General features: G+C 51.4%; 5 protein-coding genes across 5 annotated transcripts; 3 read left to right on the forward strand and 2 right to left on the reverse strand.

Moving 5' to 3' along the window:
* The first annotated feature begins 236 nt into the window (after nucleotides 1-236).
* On the forward strand, nucleotides 237-1,898 carry BO94DRAFT_509438 (flavin monoamine oxidase family protein). The gene is made up of 2 exons (XM_025609701.1): nucleotides 237-1,179; nucleotides 1,265-1,898. The coding sequence occupies exons 1-2, from the start codon at nucleotides 278-280 to the stop codon at nucleotides 1,833-1,835; spliced, it is 1,473 nt and encodes a 490-aa protein (XP_025471506.1). The 5' UTR covers nucleotides 237-277; the 3' UTR covers nucleotides 1,836-1,898.
* A 103-nt stretch (nucleotides 1,899-2,001) lies between these two features.
* Nucleotides 2,002-3,601, reverse strand: BO94DRAFT_610283 (serine hydrolase domain-containing protein; the record flags this gene model as incomplete). The annotated part of the gene is made up of 6 exons (XM_025616605.1): nucleotides 2,002-2,304; nucleotides 2,371-2,794; nucleotides 2,856-2,994; nucleotides 3,064-3,154; nucleotides 3,218-3,409; nucleotides 3,497-3,601. The coding sequence occupies 6 exons, from the start codon at nucleotides 3,599-3,601 to the stop codon at nucleotides 2,002-2,004; spliced, it is 1,254 nt and encodes a 417-aa protein (XP_025471507.1).
* Nucleotides 3,602-4,068: 467 nt separating this feature from the next.
* On the forward strand, nucleotides 4,069-4,625 carry BO94DRAFT_283559 (uncharacterized protein). The gene is made up of 2 exons (XM_025606648.1): nucleotides 4,069-4,203; nucleotides 4,261-4,625. The coding sequence occupies exons 1-2, from the start codon at nucleotides 4,112-4,114 to the stop codon at nucleotides 4,472-4,474; spliced, it is 306 nt and encodes a 101-aa protein (XP_025471508.1). The 5' UTR covers nucleotides 4,069-4,111; the 3' UTR covers nucleotides 4,475-4,625.
* Nucleotides 4,626-7,997: 3,372 nt separating this feature from the next.
* BO94DRAFT_283493 (stress-regulated transcription factor RPN4) lies at nucleotides 7,998-10,619 on the reverse strand. Its single transcript, XM_025606647.1, has one exon. The coding sequence runs from the start codon at nucleotides 10,351-10,353 to the stop codon at nucleotides 8,161-8,163; it is 2,193 nt and encodes a 730-aa protein (XP_025471509.1). The 5' UTR covers nucleotides 10,354-10,619; the 3' UTR covers nucleotides 7,998-8,160.
* A 54-nt stretch (nucleotides 10,620-10,673) lies between these two features.
* BO94DRAFT_283347 (uncharacterized protein) lies at nucleotides 10,674-11,637 on the forward strand. The gene has a single exon (XM_025606646.1). It carries the CDS (start codon nucleotides 10,994-10,996, stop codon nucleotides 11,567-11,569), a length of 576 nt encoding a protein of 191 aa, XP_025471510.1. The 5' UTR covers nucleotides 10,674-10,993; the 3' UTR covers nucleotides 11,570-11,637.
* Nucleotides 11,638-15,195: the final 3,558 nt, after the last annotated feature.

The following is a 15,195-nucleotide window of genomic DNA, read 5'->3' on the forward strand; positions in this document are numbered from 1 at the left end:
ATCGATCAAAAAGTGCATTCATTAGGCGCTAGTCCCTGCACTATCCTAAACAGACTAAAAAGTGCGTTGGAATACTCCATCCATACTGCCCCAATTGATCACGAAAGTCAGTTGGAGATGTCCCTCCCTTTACGAATATCAAAGCCTTTCCGACATCATGCCACCTATAGCTAGCTAGCAGATAAAGACATATATTCACACCTACCCATCCGCATGACCATCCCAACATCTCCACCCAGTCCCAGCCCCAATACCATTCCACACCCACCCACCCGCCATGCCCACACCTCACACCAAAGAAGGCCTCCTCTGGACCCCCAGCACAACAACCGAAGGCCTCTCCACCTTCTCCATCCACCCCAGTTCCCCTCATCCCCAACCCCACTACGATGTCATCGTGGTCGGGGCCGGATTCGCCGGCCTAATCACCGCCCGCGACCTATCCCAAACCCACCGTCTGAACGTCCTCCTCCTCGAAGCCCGCGATCGAATCGGCGGCCGCACATGGACGGCCAACGTCCTGGGCGAGGAGATCGAAATGGGAGGGACATGGGTCCATTGGGCGCAGCCGCACGTGTATACGGAGTTACATCGGTACGGGCTTCATCGGAATCTGAAGACGTCGGCGGGGACGGTGGCGCCTGAAACGGTGTCGTTTAAATCGTCGGGGGTGGTGGGTTCGATGAGGGAAGTGTTGGAGCGTGTTGCTCAGAGGGTGTTTAGTATTGATGGATTGGATAGTCGGGGGTTGATGCCGTATCCGCATGATCCGGTGAGAGAGGCGCCGTGGAAGAGGTATGATTGTTTGAGTGTGAGGGATCGGTTGGATGCGTTGGATGATGGGGATGTGTCGGAGTGGGAGAAGGAGTTGTTCGAGTCGAATGTTAGTACGTTTGGGAGTGCGTCGGGGAGGGAGATTGGGTTTGTGGAGGCGTTGAGATGGTATGCGCTTGGGGGATATAGTATGACTGGGGTGTTTGAGTTGGCGGCAGTGTTTAAGTTGGGGGATGGGGGGATGACGGGTTTTGCGGGGAAGGTTTTGGAGGAGTTTACGGGGGATAGGGTGTATGAGACGGTGGTGGAGGAGATTAGGGAGGTGGGTGGTTGGAATGGAGTTGAGGTTGGGACCAAGGATGGGAGGTTGTGGAGGGCGAAGAGTGTGGTTTCGACGATTCCGTTGTGAGTGACCAACCATCTATCATCCCTTGAGACTGAGAACTACTGCAGGATACCTAGGTAGTACACTTACAGGTTGGCATTTTAGGAACTGTCTCGGTGACATCAAATTCACGCCCCCTCTTCCCACCCTCCAGCAAGAAGCAATCAGAAACGGACACATCAACAAGGGCGCCAAGATCCATTTGAAACTGCGCGAGACCCTCCCAGGCTGGTTCTGGACTGGCAGTGGACACGGCAACTCAAGCTTCATGTTCGCATTCTCCGATCATAATGGAACCCAACCGTCGGGACCAGCAGGGACTTGGTGTATCGGGTTCGGATACAATGGCAAACTTGTTGACAAGAGGGACTCGCGACACATTGTGGAAGAATTCAGAAGGAATGTCAATCCTGATGTGCATGTTGATGCTTATGCGACTCACGACTGGATGAATGATCCTTACGCTAAAGGGGCTTGGGCTTGTTGGGGCCCGAATGCCGCATCGAAGTACCTTCAGGCATTACAGCAACATCGGGGACGGATTGTCTTTGCTAGTGCGGATTGGGCTGATGGTTGGAGGGGGTTTGTTGATGGGGCGATTGAACAGGGTCATGCTGCGGTGCGTGAGACGGTGCGGTTGTTGAAGGAGCAGGAGCTGAATTTGGCGAGATTGTGATGCATCTGGACAGTTACTTTTCTGAAAATAGTAACAGTATGCCTGGATAACAATGTTATTGAGATTAATGAAATTCGTTGCGATGCACTTGAATCAATGCTTGTTACCTTTTCTGTACAGTCTGCATCTTTCCAAAGCCCTCTCCAATCACCCACAGAACCACATCCTATCTTCTTTCTTCCTCAATCGCCCCATTAATGGCCTCCTCCAACCCCACCCAAAACCCCAAAACTTCCTTATCAAGCCACGGCAAAATCTGCGCCGCTATCATCCCCCCAATCCCGCGTTGGCGATCACACCACCAGTACACATTCGGCAGACCGGGCGCCCAGGCTGCACCCTTGGAGTGGGTGTGACTGTCCTGCACGTGCAGGAAAAAGGTAAGTCCCCAGCCTTGTGGGGGGTTGTTGGGCTCGGGGTAGAAGTCGGAGGTAGGGTTTGATAGGTCGAGGCGGGGTGGATTGATGGCCTATTTATCGTGAGGAGGTTAGACTTCTGTGTTCGTAGTATTGTATATGGAGAAAGTGGGAAATACACAACGTCCAAAATCCGGAAACTGGGGAATCTGATTCGTAAACATTTCATCGACGGTATGCTTCTCTAGGATTTTGTTCCCCGTTTTGGGATGCGTGCCGTCGTTAAGAAGCGTAGAAAGGATATGGATGTATTCACTGGGACGGCCAAATAAGCCATGGCCGCCGTGGTTGAAGAGCTGTTTTCTTTCCGAGGGAGTTTGGGCTAGGAATTGGTTGCGGGTTATATGGCCTTGTTCGTTGAGGGAGAGTTTTCCGTCCGGGGTGCGCTTGTTCATGAAACAGAGTCTGGAGAGCATTGCGGGGGTGGGGAACATGTTGATTTCTTTGATGGTTAGAGGGGTGAAGATGTTCTCCTGAAAGTAGTCGTTTAGGGAGGTGTTGGTGGCGCGTTCTATTAGGAGGCCGACCCAGTCGATGTTGATGCTACAAGAGTTTAGTAGTGTTGGGGTTGTTGTTCAGGGTGGATGTGGATGAGGGTGCGTACCCGTACTCGAATCTCTCACCGGGCTGGTGAATAAGAGGCTGGCTGAGGATTTCGTAGTATGAACCGGTGAACTCATCCAGGCCTCTGGCTCCGTATGAATTGAGGAGCTTCTTGTTCATGAAGGAGTAGCCGAAGCCGGCTAACAGGTAAGAAGAGGAAGAGTCAGTCTTGCCAATGTGATAAGTGGGAGTAGATAGGATGGATGTACCTGTATGGGTTAATAGCATTCGGATCGTGATTTCTCTTTCCTTAGGCACCAACGTGCCATCGTCCTGAAGGACTTGCACGGCTTTCAGCTCCTGCATGTACTGTTAGCTGATTATCTGTTCCCACAGTCCTGGCTTGCTGTAAGACACACTGACAGGGGACAATCTCTCAACTAGCTCAACGTCATCTAGATTGAGCACACCCTTTTCAACTAATTGCATACAGGCAATTCCTGTGATCAGCTTTGTGCAACTCGCCAGCCAGAAGATGCTATCAAGCTCCATTGGCTCCGGACGGCCAAAACCAAGCTTGCCAGAAGCGTGCTCGAAGATGACATCGCCAGATTTCTGCAGAATGTGAGAATTTGTTGTTACAATAGGCCAGGCAGGTGGATGTCTGCTGCAGTATAGATCTTGATGCAATGACGTGCTTACATTCACAGCAGCAAAGGCGACACCTGGGATCCCATCGGGTGTTCCTGTCACAGCGTCGATCTGGGCTTTTAGTCGAGGTACTGCGGTGGGTTGAAGCTTTGCCATGATAATCGAGATTGGGTATTGGGTTGTTGTTTAATGAAGCTAACTGGATATCTGGTAAATATGTTGTCGTTTCAGATTTATCTGTGGGATATGGACCATATATACGCCTGGAGGTCAACTATCTGCATGATGAAGCCAACTGAGCCATCACCCCGTGCAGTGGGAAATCTGGCTGAGGACTACTGTTACACGGCAATATGCAAGTCTGCCTTATCTACCCAAACTACATACTACTGAGGATATCAACCAGCAGGGCAGATATGCAGATAATTGTCATCGGCGGTGTAGTCAAGAGTACCACAGTGCAAGGGATCACTATACTCCGTGGCTGGCACAAAAAGACCCACATCTCCACATGCACAATTTCCATCAAAATAATGAATCTCGGCGCCCCAGATACTCCGAAACCCGAGACAGGCCCCTCAATTGTAGACAGGCGACCTTCATTTATTCCATTAACAACCCACCTCAAGCAGCACATACCTACCCATTATCATCAATATCGACAAAATGGCCGAAGTTCGAGTCCAGGTCCTCTATTCGTCCGGTCCATCCTTCGACCATGACTATTACCTCAAGACTCATATGCCCCTCGTGTCTTCGTAAGATCTCTCGAACCCGCCCTACTAAAAATACCACCTAACATCTTTGCCAAACAGCTCTTGGACCCCATATGGCCTTGTGGGCTGGGAGATCATCACCTTCCCTGCTGATGCGCCGTATCAGGTCCAAGCTATCTTGAAGTGGAAGAGCATGGAGGATTTCAATGCCGCCGCTACCAGCGACGCAGCCCAGGCGGTTTTCGGTGATATCAAGAATTTCACTACTGCAGAGCCGACTTTACTGAAGGGTAGCGTGGTGGCTAGCGCTTAGGTGGAGTCTGGCCAAGCAGTTTGGAGAATATTGTATGGAGATGCTTGTCGTGTACATACGACAATTAGTCTCTAATGTGACTCATACGTACACTACAATACAACTGCTTGTCTTTTCGAGGCTGCAAACTGTTATTACGCGGAAGGAATTGCCGGTTTCGCTCTGCCTTCGCTGTAAAAAGATCACCTGATTTTATTCTTGTACGGCCTCGGCTTTCTAACACTCCATCATACCATCCTTATTGACTCGACCGCTCTACGATCTCGACATGTCTCACAGGAATTTCAAGTGTTGACTGTTCATGCGCCATACACTCCGCAAGTGTGGCATAAGTCTCCATTTTCTCTTGTTTTGTACTGTCATTACGTGTCCACAGTGCGCAACGCACAAACGGAGCACCAAGAGAGTGTGCATGAGGTAATTGCATCTACCAACTCCCACTCTGGCCGTTGATTCTGCTATAGAGGCTGACTCTTCCATTCTACATGCCTTAGTACAATCCGAATATCAATACAAAGAGCCTCTACTATCCCGGATGAGCAACGAGTATTACCTTGAGTAATTTTAACTCATATGGATATATGCTTTCTGATCCAACCAGTCCCTACGAGTTTGCCGGAATTGAGCCAAAGTTCTACAGAAATCTAGCGAGTGTCACGCAAGAGAGGAACTACGAAGAAATTTCATATAAGATGATAATCTAGTGAAGAAGGGGAATGAGAATAAGTCACTTACCACTAACGAAGCTTCGCGGGCCCATAGAGAAGGGCATATTGGCCGCTTTGATGTCATTGTCAAAGCAAGGGTCGTACCGGGGATCATCTCGAGGGAGGCCCTCGATGACTGGACGTCGAGCGAATCTACCAACTTGGCTATTCGACTTAAGTGTGAATTCCAGCGCAACTGATGCTAATATCTTCCCACGTCAGTTCTTAGAATCCCTGAAAGAGCCTACTGGAACAATTGCTAACCGCTGTTCTTGAGCCCAGACATACGTCTCAACTATCACAGAACCCCGTTCGCTCAGTTTTGTCGGTAACTCGAATTGAACTAAGGAGGAATCGACTGATGCTGGGATTATGGAGGACATGATAATCATGACACTAGCCGCTGCTGTGAAAGGTATGGTCTTCTCTCAGTTTGCCGTCGACCTCAAGGCCTCAGCCCACCCAGTACAGACTCATCATCTTCAGTTTGGGAGACAGTGTCCTTCTATCGCCATTTGATAAGCAGCGCCATAAGATTGCCAGGTTCAAAGCTAATCAATTGCTCGTTGCAGATCCCCCTCGCAAATTCAAGCAGCCTCCACTAGTCCGCTGGAATTTCCCGGGTCTACCACTGCGATACTTGGAGTATCGTGTTGTTTTCAGGTGTAAAAAACATTGAAGAGCTCTGGGGGTTATTGCTAAGGGTTAAGATGCCCACCAAAAAGCTCCTCGAGAGGATCAACTCGCGTCGGAGCTTTCGAGCATCACAGAATCAGTATGGCAAAAAGCCATCTACTTGGTGCCTTGGAAGAGGTCGCTGCATTACTGCAAGGGTGAATAACTATAAATGCCATTCTACGGACACAATAAATGAACCTATTCAACCTAAGATTAGGAAGTATGCACTCTAGTCAGGTAAGAAGTCATGCCATTTACTTCCTGGGCCACCGTGGCACCCTCTCTTCATTTCCTTCTTCCCATCAATTATCATCATTTCAAGTCACGTATCACCACTATCCCGATCATAACATCATCGGCCATCAAGTCACAGACACCCTCAGCTAATAAAATCCTATATATTGTCTTACAATTCCACAGTCAATCATATACACTATCAAAAACATACCCTTTACCACAATCAAATAATAGGCAGCTAACCAACTAATCAGAGTCAATCAGAAAACCTCCCATGTACTATGGTATCATCCCAAACCAACCCTCCCCTCTCATTCGTCCATCTAAACCATCCAACACACTATGACATCCTTCGTACTTTATCGCTTATGCAAATCTGGTACTTTATCAATCCTCCCAATCTGACAATCTGACAAAAGATACCCTATCCACTTTCCCCTCATTGTGGGTATCCACTGTGGATCCTCCGTCTTCAGCTGGTGCGGGTAGCTCTACTCTACGCTACACCCTACACCTCTACCAATAAGTACCTAAGCTAAGGCTAAGCTACCTACTCCTACAGCTAATCTTACACACCATACATACCCCTCCTAAATCCTACATCCCTAATTCCCTAGAGAAACGTAACCCAAACTAAAATATATTAACTGAGTGATTTATCCTCCAATTACACCCTTCTACCCAATTGTGCATTTACTATACTGGGAGAGTACTTTGTTTGAATTGTTTGGTTAGCGACGCACCGCCACAAATCGGAAACATAATAAGAACAAAGGAAGGGAGACGGGGGTATGTACGTATGTATGTGTACTCCGTATGAAACCAATGAATGTATGTATGTAAGTAAGTATGTCATGTAAGTGTGGTGTGTGCGTGCAGAAGATAGGTGGTTTAGACAGGGGTACATATGTATGATGTCAGAGAATTCTCCCGATGTCTGATAGCATCATAGGATCATAGGATCGGCCAAGATCAGGATCAGGATCAGGACCATGATCATAGGGTGGTTATTCACGGGATTCTATTCATCTACTGTGTAGGTGCCTAGCTAGCTGGATCTCAATATTGGGAGCTATATTGCAGCCTGAGATCAATAGATGTAAGTCACAATCATGCCCAATGGCACCGAGGCCCGAGGGCCACAGAGCTTAGAGCACCTAGGGTTCATAGCTCCCAGACTATCTCACATAGCTCCTACACAGTACCCGATAGATAGCCCCTATTCAAAGCCGGGATCAAGTGATGAAACAATGCTGATTATTCTTTCAGTGTGTATGTATGTATACATTTTCCATACTGTACAAGCCCAATCCTTCTGTAGACAATCTGCGCGCCGAATCCACACCAGACCCATGCCAAACCCAATGCAAGTTGCAAGCAACATCTCATAACGTAACCATCATACAGGTTAAAATATAGTACAGCGTAACCCAAAATTCGTAACAACTGGCTCGAAAACAAAACAGAACAAACCGCCCGCGGCAAATGGGGGTCGCCCCTTTCATATACACGGAATTCTTTTGATGCAACCAGATTCCACAAAGATCCAATGAGAAATGCCATAATTTAAACAACACCGGCGATAAAAAAGAAATCTAGGACCCACGGCATGCATGAACAAAGAAAGAGAATCGCAAAGAAGGCCTGCTCGGGGATGAAAGAAAAACGATACGTCATCGGACCGATGATTCGCAAAAATGCGGCACGTCAGTCCCAAAGGAAACACTGATGATGTCATGGCTGCTGCATCGGGCTGCACGGCCTGAGGCCTATATTCCCGAAGAGGAAGGTAGGGCCGGCGATCCGGGCCCGTTAGCGAGTCCTTGCCTCTTCGGGCCTAGCGCATGACGTCGGAGGCTTTGGCTCGTCATCTTGACTCACCCAAGCCCTTCCGGCGGTGGAACGGCCGCCCACAGAAGGATCTCCGCCCTTCCTCCGTCCCCATAGGACGTGCTGGGCCCGCATGCTGTCACAACGGGGATGCTGAAGGACTCTGAATGGTGCTGAATGGAGCTGAATGCCAGTGGTGCCCACCATCCCAGAGGGGGCTGGTCCACCAGAGCTTCACTCCCGCCCTCTCCGCCTTTGCTTGCCGGGCCAATCCACCTCGGGATGCACCACGCGCATGTGCCGGGTGAGCGCATCATTGCGCGAGAACGTCTTCTCCTCCGTGCACAGATGACACCGCACCTTCTGCTTGCGGGCATTGTGGATCGTGTCCTCGTGCCGCGTAAGATCGTAGGGCCGGGAGAACACAGAGTTGCAGGGCTTGCCCGTAGACGGGTTGATGCGCTCACACTTGTGTGGACCCGCCTGCGAGTTGCGAGCGGAGGTATCACGACTCACCAGGTGACCTCCCGGGGTCGTCTGGCGATGCGCCTCGCGCTTGTGCTTCTGCAGCTTGGCCGGGGTTTCAAAGCGTAGCGTGCACCCGTGGTAAGTGCAGGTGTAGGTGCCACTGTCCGCGGAGGTGTTCTCCGGTCGAGTAATCTCTTCCTTGATTGGCTGCGCCTGCAAGGGCATCTTGGGCTGTGCTTGGGGGGAAGTCATCTCGGTCGTAGGAAGCACATCACTGCCCGTAGACTCGAACCGCGGGAGAGAAGCAGGAAATTCGGGAGTCTGGTGCAGCAGATTGTTCTGCTGCTGGGTCCGGCGGTGGTTCTGTTGCGGCTGAGCAAAGGAGAACTGCTGGGGTGCTGCCGGCGCCTGAGTAGCGTATTGAGTGGGAAACGACTCCATGGTAGTGAAGCTCTGAGCCGGCTGGAACGAGGAGGAACTCTCCCGTCGTAGTCCGCCAAGGGCATCTCCCAGATTAAAGTCGGGCTGCGATGAAGGGGGGAACAAGGGAAGGCCGGCATCATCACCCTCATTAAAGTCCAGCAAGGCATCCTTGGGGGACATGGTTTTAGGCTCCCCCTGGGGTGCCTGTCGCATGTTCACCCCGTTTTGAGAGGTCGGGGCGCTGGTTGCCATTTGTGGCTGGAGAGCTGCGTGGTTGTACTCTGCGGCCAAGGGGGAGTTCTGTCGGAAAGGAGAACGATCCCGCTGCATGCTTACCATAGGAGACTGAGACCGTGCGGTCAAGTGACCCTGGTTCGCAGCCTGGAGACGATCGGCGATCACATTCCGGAATGAAGGCGCCAGAAGATTCTGCTGGTTCGTCGACTGCTGCTTAGGCACCTGTGGCGTCGACATCAAAGCTGGGTTGTAAAGCTCGTCTTGGTAGATGTCGGAAATGGTTCGATTGAGCTTGGGAATGCCAATCGACATGTTACCATTCGCATTGTGGTTGTTGTAGTCTGAAAGCGCATCGAGGCGTAAGTAATCATCCATCCACTTGTCTACGTCGGGAAACCGGTTCTCACCATTAACAATTGCCTTCGATGCGTCGTCGAGGTCTTCGAAGCCCGTCTGTGGAGTCACAGGCGAGTTGTGGCTCACGCTCGACACAGAAGGAGCTAATGAGTAGTCGCTGGACTGATGCTGGTGGTGGTGATGTTGCTGCTGCTTCTGCTGCTGTTCCAGAACAGCCCGTCTCATTGCAAGTTCTGCTTCAGCCTGGCTACCATCTTGAAACTGCACGGGAGTCTGCACAGGCGTGGGCAGAGGCTTTGATAGGCCGTTGTTCCTCTGGTAGGAGCTGCCTGCTGGCGCAGACCGGCTGGAAGACGGGCTGGCCGAGGCTTTCAGTTGTGACTCCTGACCGAACTGGGGCACGCGGGAGAGATTGTTCTGGAGGCGAGCTGGGCCCAACAGCTGCAAATTGCCGTCCCAACCGTGGTTGTTTGCGACGGACTGTTGTGCCAACATCGGATTGCCGTTGAAGTAGTAAGGTTGGGAATATTGGGGCAAGAAGGTTTGTGAGGGCGGCGATGCGGAATGATGAATGTTAATCGAAGGGTTGTAGGAGGAAGAAGGTGTCATCGAAGGGGCCTCGAAGGAGTTACCGTCAAAGACGGCAGAGGAGTAATCCGCGGCAACTGCAGTTGTCGCTGGATAGTGGGAGATGGTAGAGGCGGGGGAGGAGGTAGGAGAAGAGGGTGCGGAAGAGGGCGGAGAAACGAACTGCAAATCCGGCTGGTACTGGAATGGAGTCTGCAGTCGAGGTTGTTGTTGGCCGAAGAAGTGGAGCGCAGCCTCTTGGGAGTAATCGAGAATCGGGTCGTCTTGTATGCAAACGGGGTCTTGGTAGTTGAGGAACGGAGCGGAAGTTGGTTCAGTGATCAAACCCTTACGTGCAGAAGGGTGCATGAACATAATGTGCTTGTCCGCGATTGGACGTCAAAGGGAGATGACGCCGACTGGAGAGCTTGGAGACTCGGATTTGCCACCGGGGTTGGCTCGAGAGTTATAATATAGGTGTTGGCACCGGCGGCCCCCACAAAAGTCTTAAGGGGCCAAGCGTATGACTGTTGCCGATCGAGTCAATGAGAGCGAGACGGAATGGTCCGGAATTCAACGAGGCATGCAAGACAGTCGAAGAGTCTGGAAACGTCGAGCACACTGGGGTCCAATGAGAGGGGAGGATCGTGGAGGAAGGCTCAGTCGGAGGACAATCCTTGGTAGCAGGAAAGACTAGAGTTCACAATTGTCTGGTTAGAGCCGATCTGATCCAATGATGCAACGATCAGGTCAGAGGATGAAGGAGATGAAGGAAACGTAAGGATGCCGCAAGATTGGTACGGGCCAACTTACTGTAGATCGGAGGCCCACGGGACTGGAAAGTACTGAACACTAAGCGGATGGGGTGAGGGATGGATGGATGGATGGATGGATGGATGATGGGTGGGATGATGAGATGGGAAGATCAGAGATTTAAAACGTCAAAGGTATGGCGATGTGGAGGAGTCATCAATGGGATGATTTTAAATTGAGTGATGAAGAGTAGAGTTATAGCATGGGAAGCGATCTGGAGAGGGGGGGGGGAGGGACCTCTTTTATGGGGGATGACGTTGGTGTACATACAGTGACGGACAGCCCGACGATCCTGACTCAAAAAACCCAACCTAGTGGGAATCAACAGCGGCCCTTGTCCTTCCGTCATACACAGCAGTACTCATTACCCGTACGGCCGACACGTAACTTACTGCCTTACGAAAAGCCCCACTTGGCCGCCTCGATCTGCAGCTTCCGGGGACCTGGACACACCCGGTCGCTTCTCCTGCGTCCCACCCCCGATGTCCCAAGCCACAATCCATTCCCAATAATCTCTGCATCTCCGAGCTTGTCCAGCTTGTGGCTCCCACACCCCCCTTTCCCTTTCCATTTTCTTTTTCTTTTTCTTTTCCTTCTTTTAATTTTTTTTTTGTTTTCCCTCCCACCATGCATACCTGCACACGCTAGCTTCAGCTGTTTCGTCCGAGCGTGCAGGGGTGACTGGCCCGAGAATTTTCGGACAACCATTCAATCCTCGGCTTGCTGTGTCAAAGAATTTTCTCGCATTTTCTTTATGGTTCTTAATCCACTGGGTTAGTGCACCACTACGGCGCAGCCGTGATAGGTGGCAGGCATTCTTCAGCTACGGTAGTCGACCGAGAAATAGATGAATATCTGATGAAATTTGAGTCGGTCCCATACCTACAAGCCTGATATAGTAAGGTCCCGAGATACTAGTCGTCGTAGTAGTCGCACCAAACATCAGACAAGACTCCACTGGTGTCAGAGGCATCTTCTGTCTGGATCCGAGGCAGCCAATTAACCGCCAGGCAGGCGCGGCTAAGCCACAGAGTATTGCTTAATAAGTGCGACCCTACGGCAATGCAGCAGAAGACACACCGATCTCGTGTGTCTTGCGATCGGGCCGCTATTATGGAAACCCTTACAGATGACATGTACGATGAACAAGGGAGCGGGATTTGTTGTGCGCATCAGGAAGAAGCATCGAAGTGAAGATCCTTCTTCTTCAGCATAGCCTGCCCTGGCTGGATGCGTCAGGGTCTACTCCGTAGTGCCGATCATAGATTCAACGCGAACTGGCTCCCCACCAGCCACTGATGGCTGCGCCACACTGATGTACTAGTATATGTGGCTAGTGCATGTCTCATGGAGGAAGCCGAGCATTAGTAACATTAGTAACGCATCACTCACCAGCAAGCGACGGTACCCGTCGGCCATGGACTCGACGGACATGCCCGGAAATCCGTCACAAGCCTGTTCTGGGACACACTACTGCATTCCAACCAGCATGTCAGCGTGATTGATAATATGGTCTGTCATGTTGAATGCTTCCAGGCCTCGGTGGGATGGTCGAGACGCTCGGAGCCGGAAAAAGGTCGGCGATACGCCGGCGCCAAGACGTAAACCCCGGCCTCGGAATTTGTGAGCGCCGACCTGCGGTTTTCGTTTTCTCGACACTGACCACTTACAGGGTAGCTGGGCCGAGCTGCCTTAGCGTCCCCAGGAATCCGCGCTAGCAGCCTGATTTTCACGGCATCTTTGATCCGAACTTTTTCGGCCGGTTTGCTGCGGTTGAGGGCTGCAATGATGTTGCTTGTGCAGCAATGCACCTCATAACACGCGTGATGGGATCATCTGACGCTTCAGCATGGCATGACAGGTCGTGTTTCGAGGGTTCCACGGTACTTGGTGCGAACCGAGCAGCACATGTCCTATATCGGAGGGAGTCATATCCATGGTCCATCGTAGCATCTGGCCGCCTTTGGAGTTGAGTCATGATGGCTTAGACAGTAGTTAGTCACAAAAGTCTGCATGGCTAGGGGTCGTACGATTACGAATACGTATTGGTTGAGCCAGAGATGCTCGAATCATAGCACTAGATCTCCCCAAGGCGTTGAACAAGTGAGGTGATTCGGGTGGTGTGACTGGTTGGCTGTTCCTTCCCTGATCACCGATTTCGATTCAATTCCCATCTTCACATGCAATACGGAAGCCCTTTGGGATCCTGACACGTTTCTTTCGTCCCTGAAAATTTTTTCCATCAGAGTTGCCCGCTCGTGGCCGCATCTGACATGCGCAACATGGGGGGAACAGGGCGTTGTCCCGGTCCACATGGGCTTGACCAACGTTGCGGCCTGATACTGTGATTGGGGATAGTTAAATGCAACTACATCTTGGATGCAAGCCACGAGACCCCACTGTTACTCCATGAGTGTAAGCTATGGTCACGGAGCGCTGTCAAGAACCCCAGAGACCCAGTTGCAGGCCCACTACAGGTCGACGGGACAGCTGAAACTGGTGGCAAGACTCGAGTCTAGGTAACACTGGACTTTATCTCCCACCCAGCCAGCTGGAAACTCTACATTCAGCCGTGGTAAGAATGCTGCGGCCTACGAGAGAACGTCCATCACCGATTTCGTCCGTCAGCCGAGGGCCTAGCAAGGAAGACTCTGCCTCCACTGGTTGGACTTGGAGGAGGTAGCTTTGCCCCAGTTGTCCCGGGCGTCGAGATCCAATGCGATGGACCCCGGCGGGTCTACAGACGGGTATCTGGACCCCCCCGGGGAAAGGGAGCCCCCGATCAGCCGTGGAGGGAGCTCCATGATTTGACAGATGTCAAGAGCCCCAATTTTGGAGCGTTGAGCGAGAGGTTAATGAGCAGACACGAGAGTTTCACCTCGTAATGCAGGACATCACCACTCGGTCTGTTGAAACAAGCGTCCACGATACTGCCGAAGCATCAAGCCGAACAGCAAAAGCAAAAGTCAATGTCGACAGCCACCATGTGCTACGAATCCGATCGGACCAATCCTTCGCCAGGAACGGGCCAGACAAATGCATTATGAGGTATACCCAGGGCCGTGAAAAATTTTTCATTGGTGGTGGGCGCCCAGTCAGCACTCTAATCGATTTCGCACGGGGCGACGATCGCAGGCTAGCACGTACCAGCGACCCGGTCAACAGTCCTCCAGACTCCCTGCCTGCCACATGCTAACGGAGTCGACTAGTGCCAGACTAATGCATGGAAGGGTGAGAAAATTCTTCTCTCGGCCTTCCATGATCCCTTCTCTGTCCGCCCCCTGCAGCGGTCAGGGATAGGGCAGGGGTGTTGATTGGCTCTAGTGGCCGCACAGCCACACCCTCCCCGGTTTGTTGCCAGTTCATCAAGGCCGATCTCCGCGGCAAGGACAACAAGTGGGGCCCAGCAGCTCCCCATTCGCTACGGAGCCCCCGATTAGGCGTAACTTGGCCACGTACTCCGGGCGTATGCCGTACCAGTGGTAACGTCCGTCCGTTCGATACGTCAAGGGCTGCAAGACGCAGCCAAAACGGTTTAGTCTGAGGCATAGACTTCTTCGACGCCGTCTTCTAGAATCCTTCTAAATTTGGGCCGTGCAAAGCCGAGTGCAGGGAAAAACCTTGCAGTTAGTGTTACCATAGTAGTAGTTGCACTTGGACTCGGAAGCGCGGCCCCGCTAGTCGGCACTATTCTGTTCTCCTCCAGCGCTCCTACCTAGATCGAACAATTAATATTTGTTTTTATGTTTTTTTTTTTTTTTTTTTTTTTTTTTTTTTTTTTTTTTTCGCAACCCTGTCTTCCGACAGCCGAGATCAGGCTGATGAGGCCAGTGCAACCGGTTTTCCGGACCCCAACCCACGAGTCACCATCGGTGGACATCTTGCATTAACTTCTCGGGGTATCTCAGTATCAGATGCCCGATCGTGACTTTCTGGGTCCCGAACCGGGCTTGACCCAGCGACCGCGTGCATATGACGTGGTGGATGGACATTCCATTTTCTACCGAGTACTCTTCATCACCATACTGTGTAGATATCAACCATCAGTGACCAGTCACGTACGTAGTCGTTGGGTCATCATCGGCCCGGCAGATCAGGACTTGTCTCGGGACCACGGCACCATCACCCTTGCCAGGATGTCCGGCCTGAAGGATCTGGTTGGGCTGTTGTCGGGTGCAGAATTCGACCGGCACTAAATCGATCCTACTAGCGATGCATGAAGATAGGCAGGAGAAGTATGTAAGTACCCAACCATCGAAGGTTCTCGACCGCCCCGACCGTTGAGTCTCGTGCCAGCAGGTGACCAATGTCTCACTCGGCTGTGTCAACTGACAGCTGTTAATTTTTCACCTCATCAAAACTTCTCCGTGGATTAATAACTCTTACTATAGCATTGATTATCAT

The sequence above is a fragment of the Aspergillus sclerotioniger genome, assembly GCF_003184525.1.
Source record: "Aspergillus sclerotioniger CBS 115572 chromosome Unknown BO94scaffold_4, whole genome shotgun sequence".
Lineage (NCBI taxonomy): Eukaryota > Fungi > Ascomycota > Eurotiomycetes > Eurotiales > Aspergillaceae > Aspergillus > Aspergillus sclerotioniger.

Bases quoted from the DNA above. Each gene is read 5' to 3' on its own strand.
- BO94DRAFT_509438 (XM_025609701.1), top strand. From the start codon at position 278: ATGCCCACACCTCACACCAAAGAAGGCCTCCTCTGGACCCCCAGCACA. The intron at 1,180-1,264 runs GTGAGTGACCAA...TTGGCATTTTAG, and splicing joins GTGGTTTCGACGATTCCGTT to GAACTGTCTCGGTGACATCA.
- BO94DRAFT_283559 (XM_025606648.1), top strand. From the start codon at position 4,112: ATGGCCGAAGTTCGAGTCCAGGTCCTCTATTCGTCCGGTCCATCCTTC. The intron at 4,204-4,260 runs GTAAGATCTCTC...TTTGCCAAACAG, and splicing joins CATATGCCCCTCGTGTCTTC to CTCTTGGACCCCATATGGCC.
- BO94DRAFT_283493 (XM_025606647.1), bottom strand. From the start codon at position 10,353: ATGTTCATGCACCCTTCTGCACGTAAGGGTTTGATCACTGAACCAACT.
- BO94DRAFT_283347 (XM_025606646.1), top strand. From the start codon at position 10,994: ATGGGAAGCGATCTGGAGAGGGGGGGGGGAGGGACCTCTTTTATGGGG.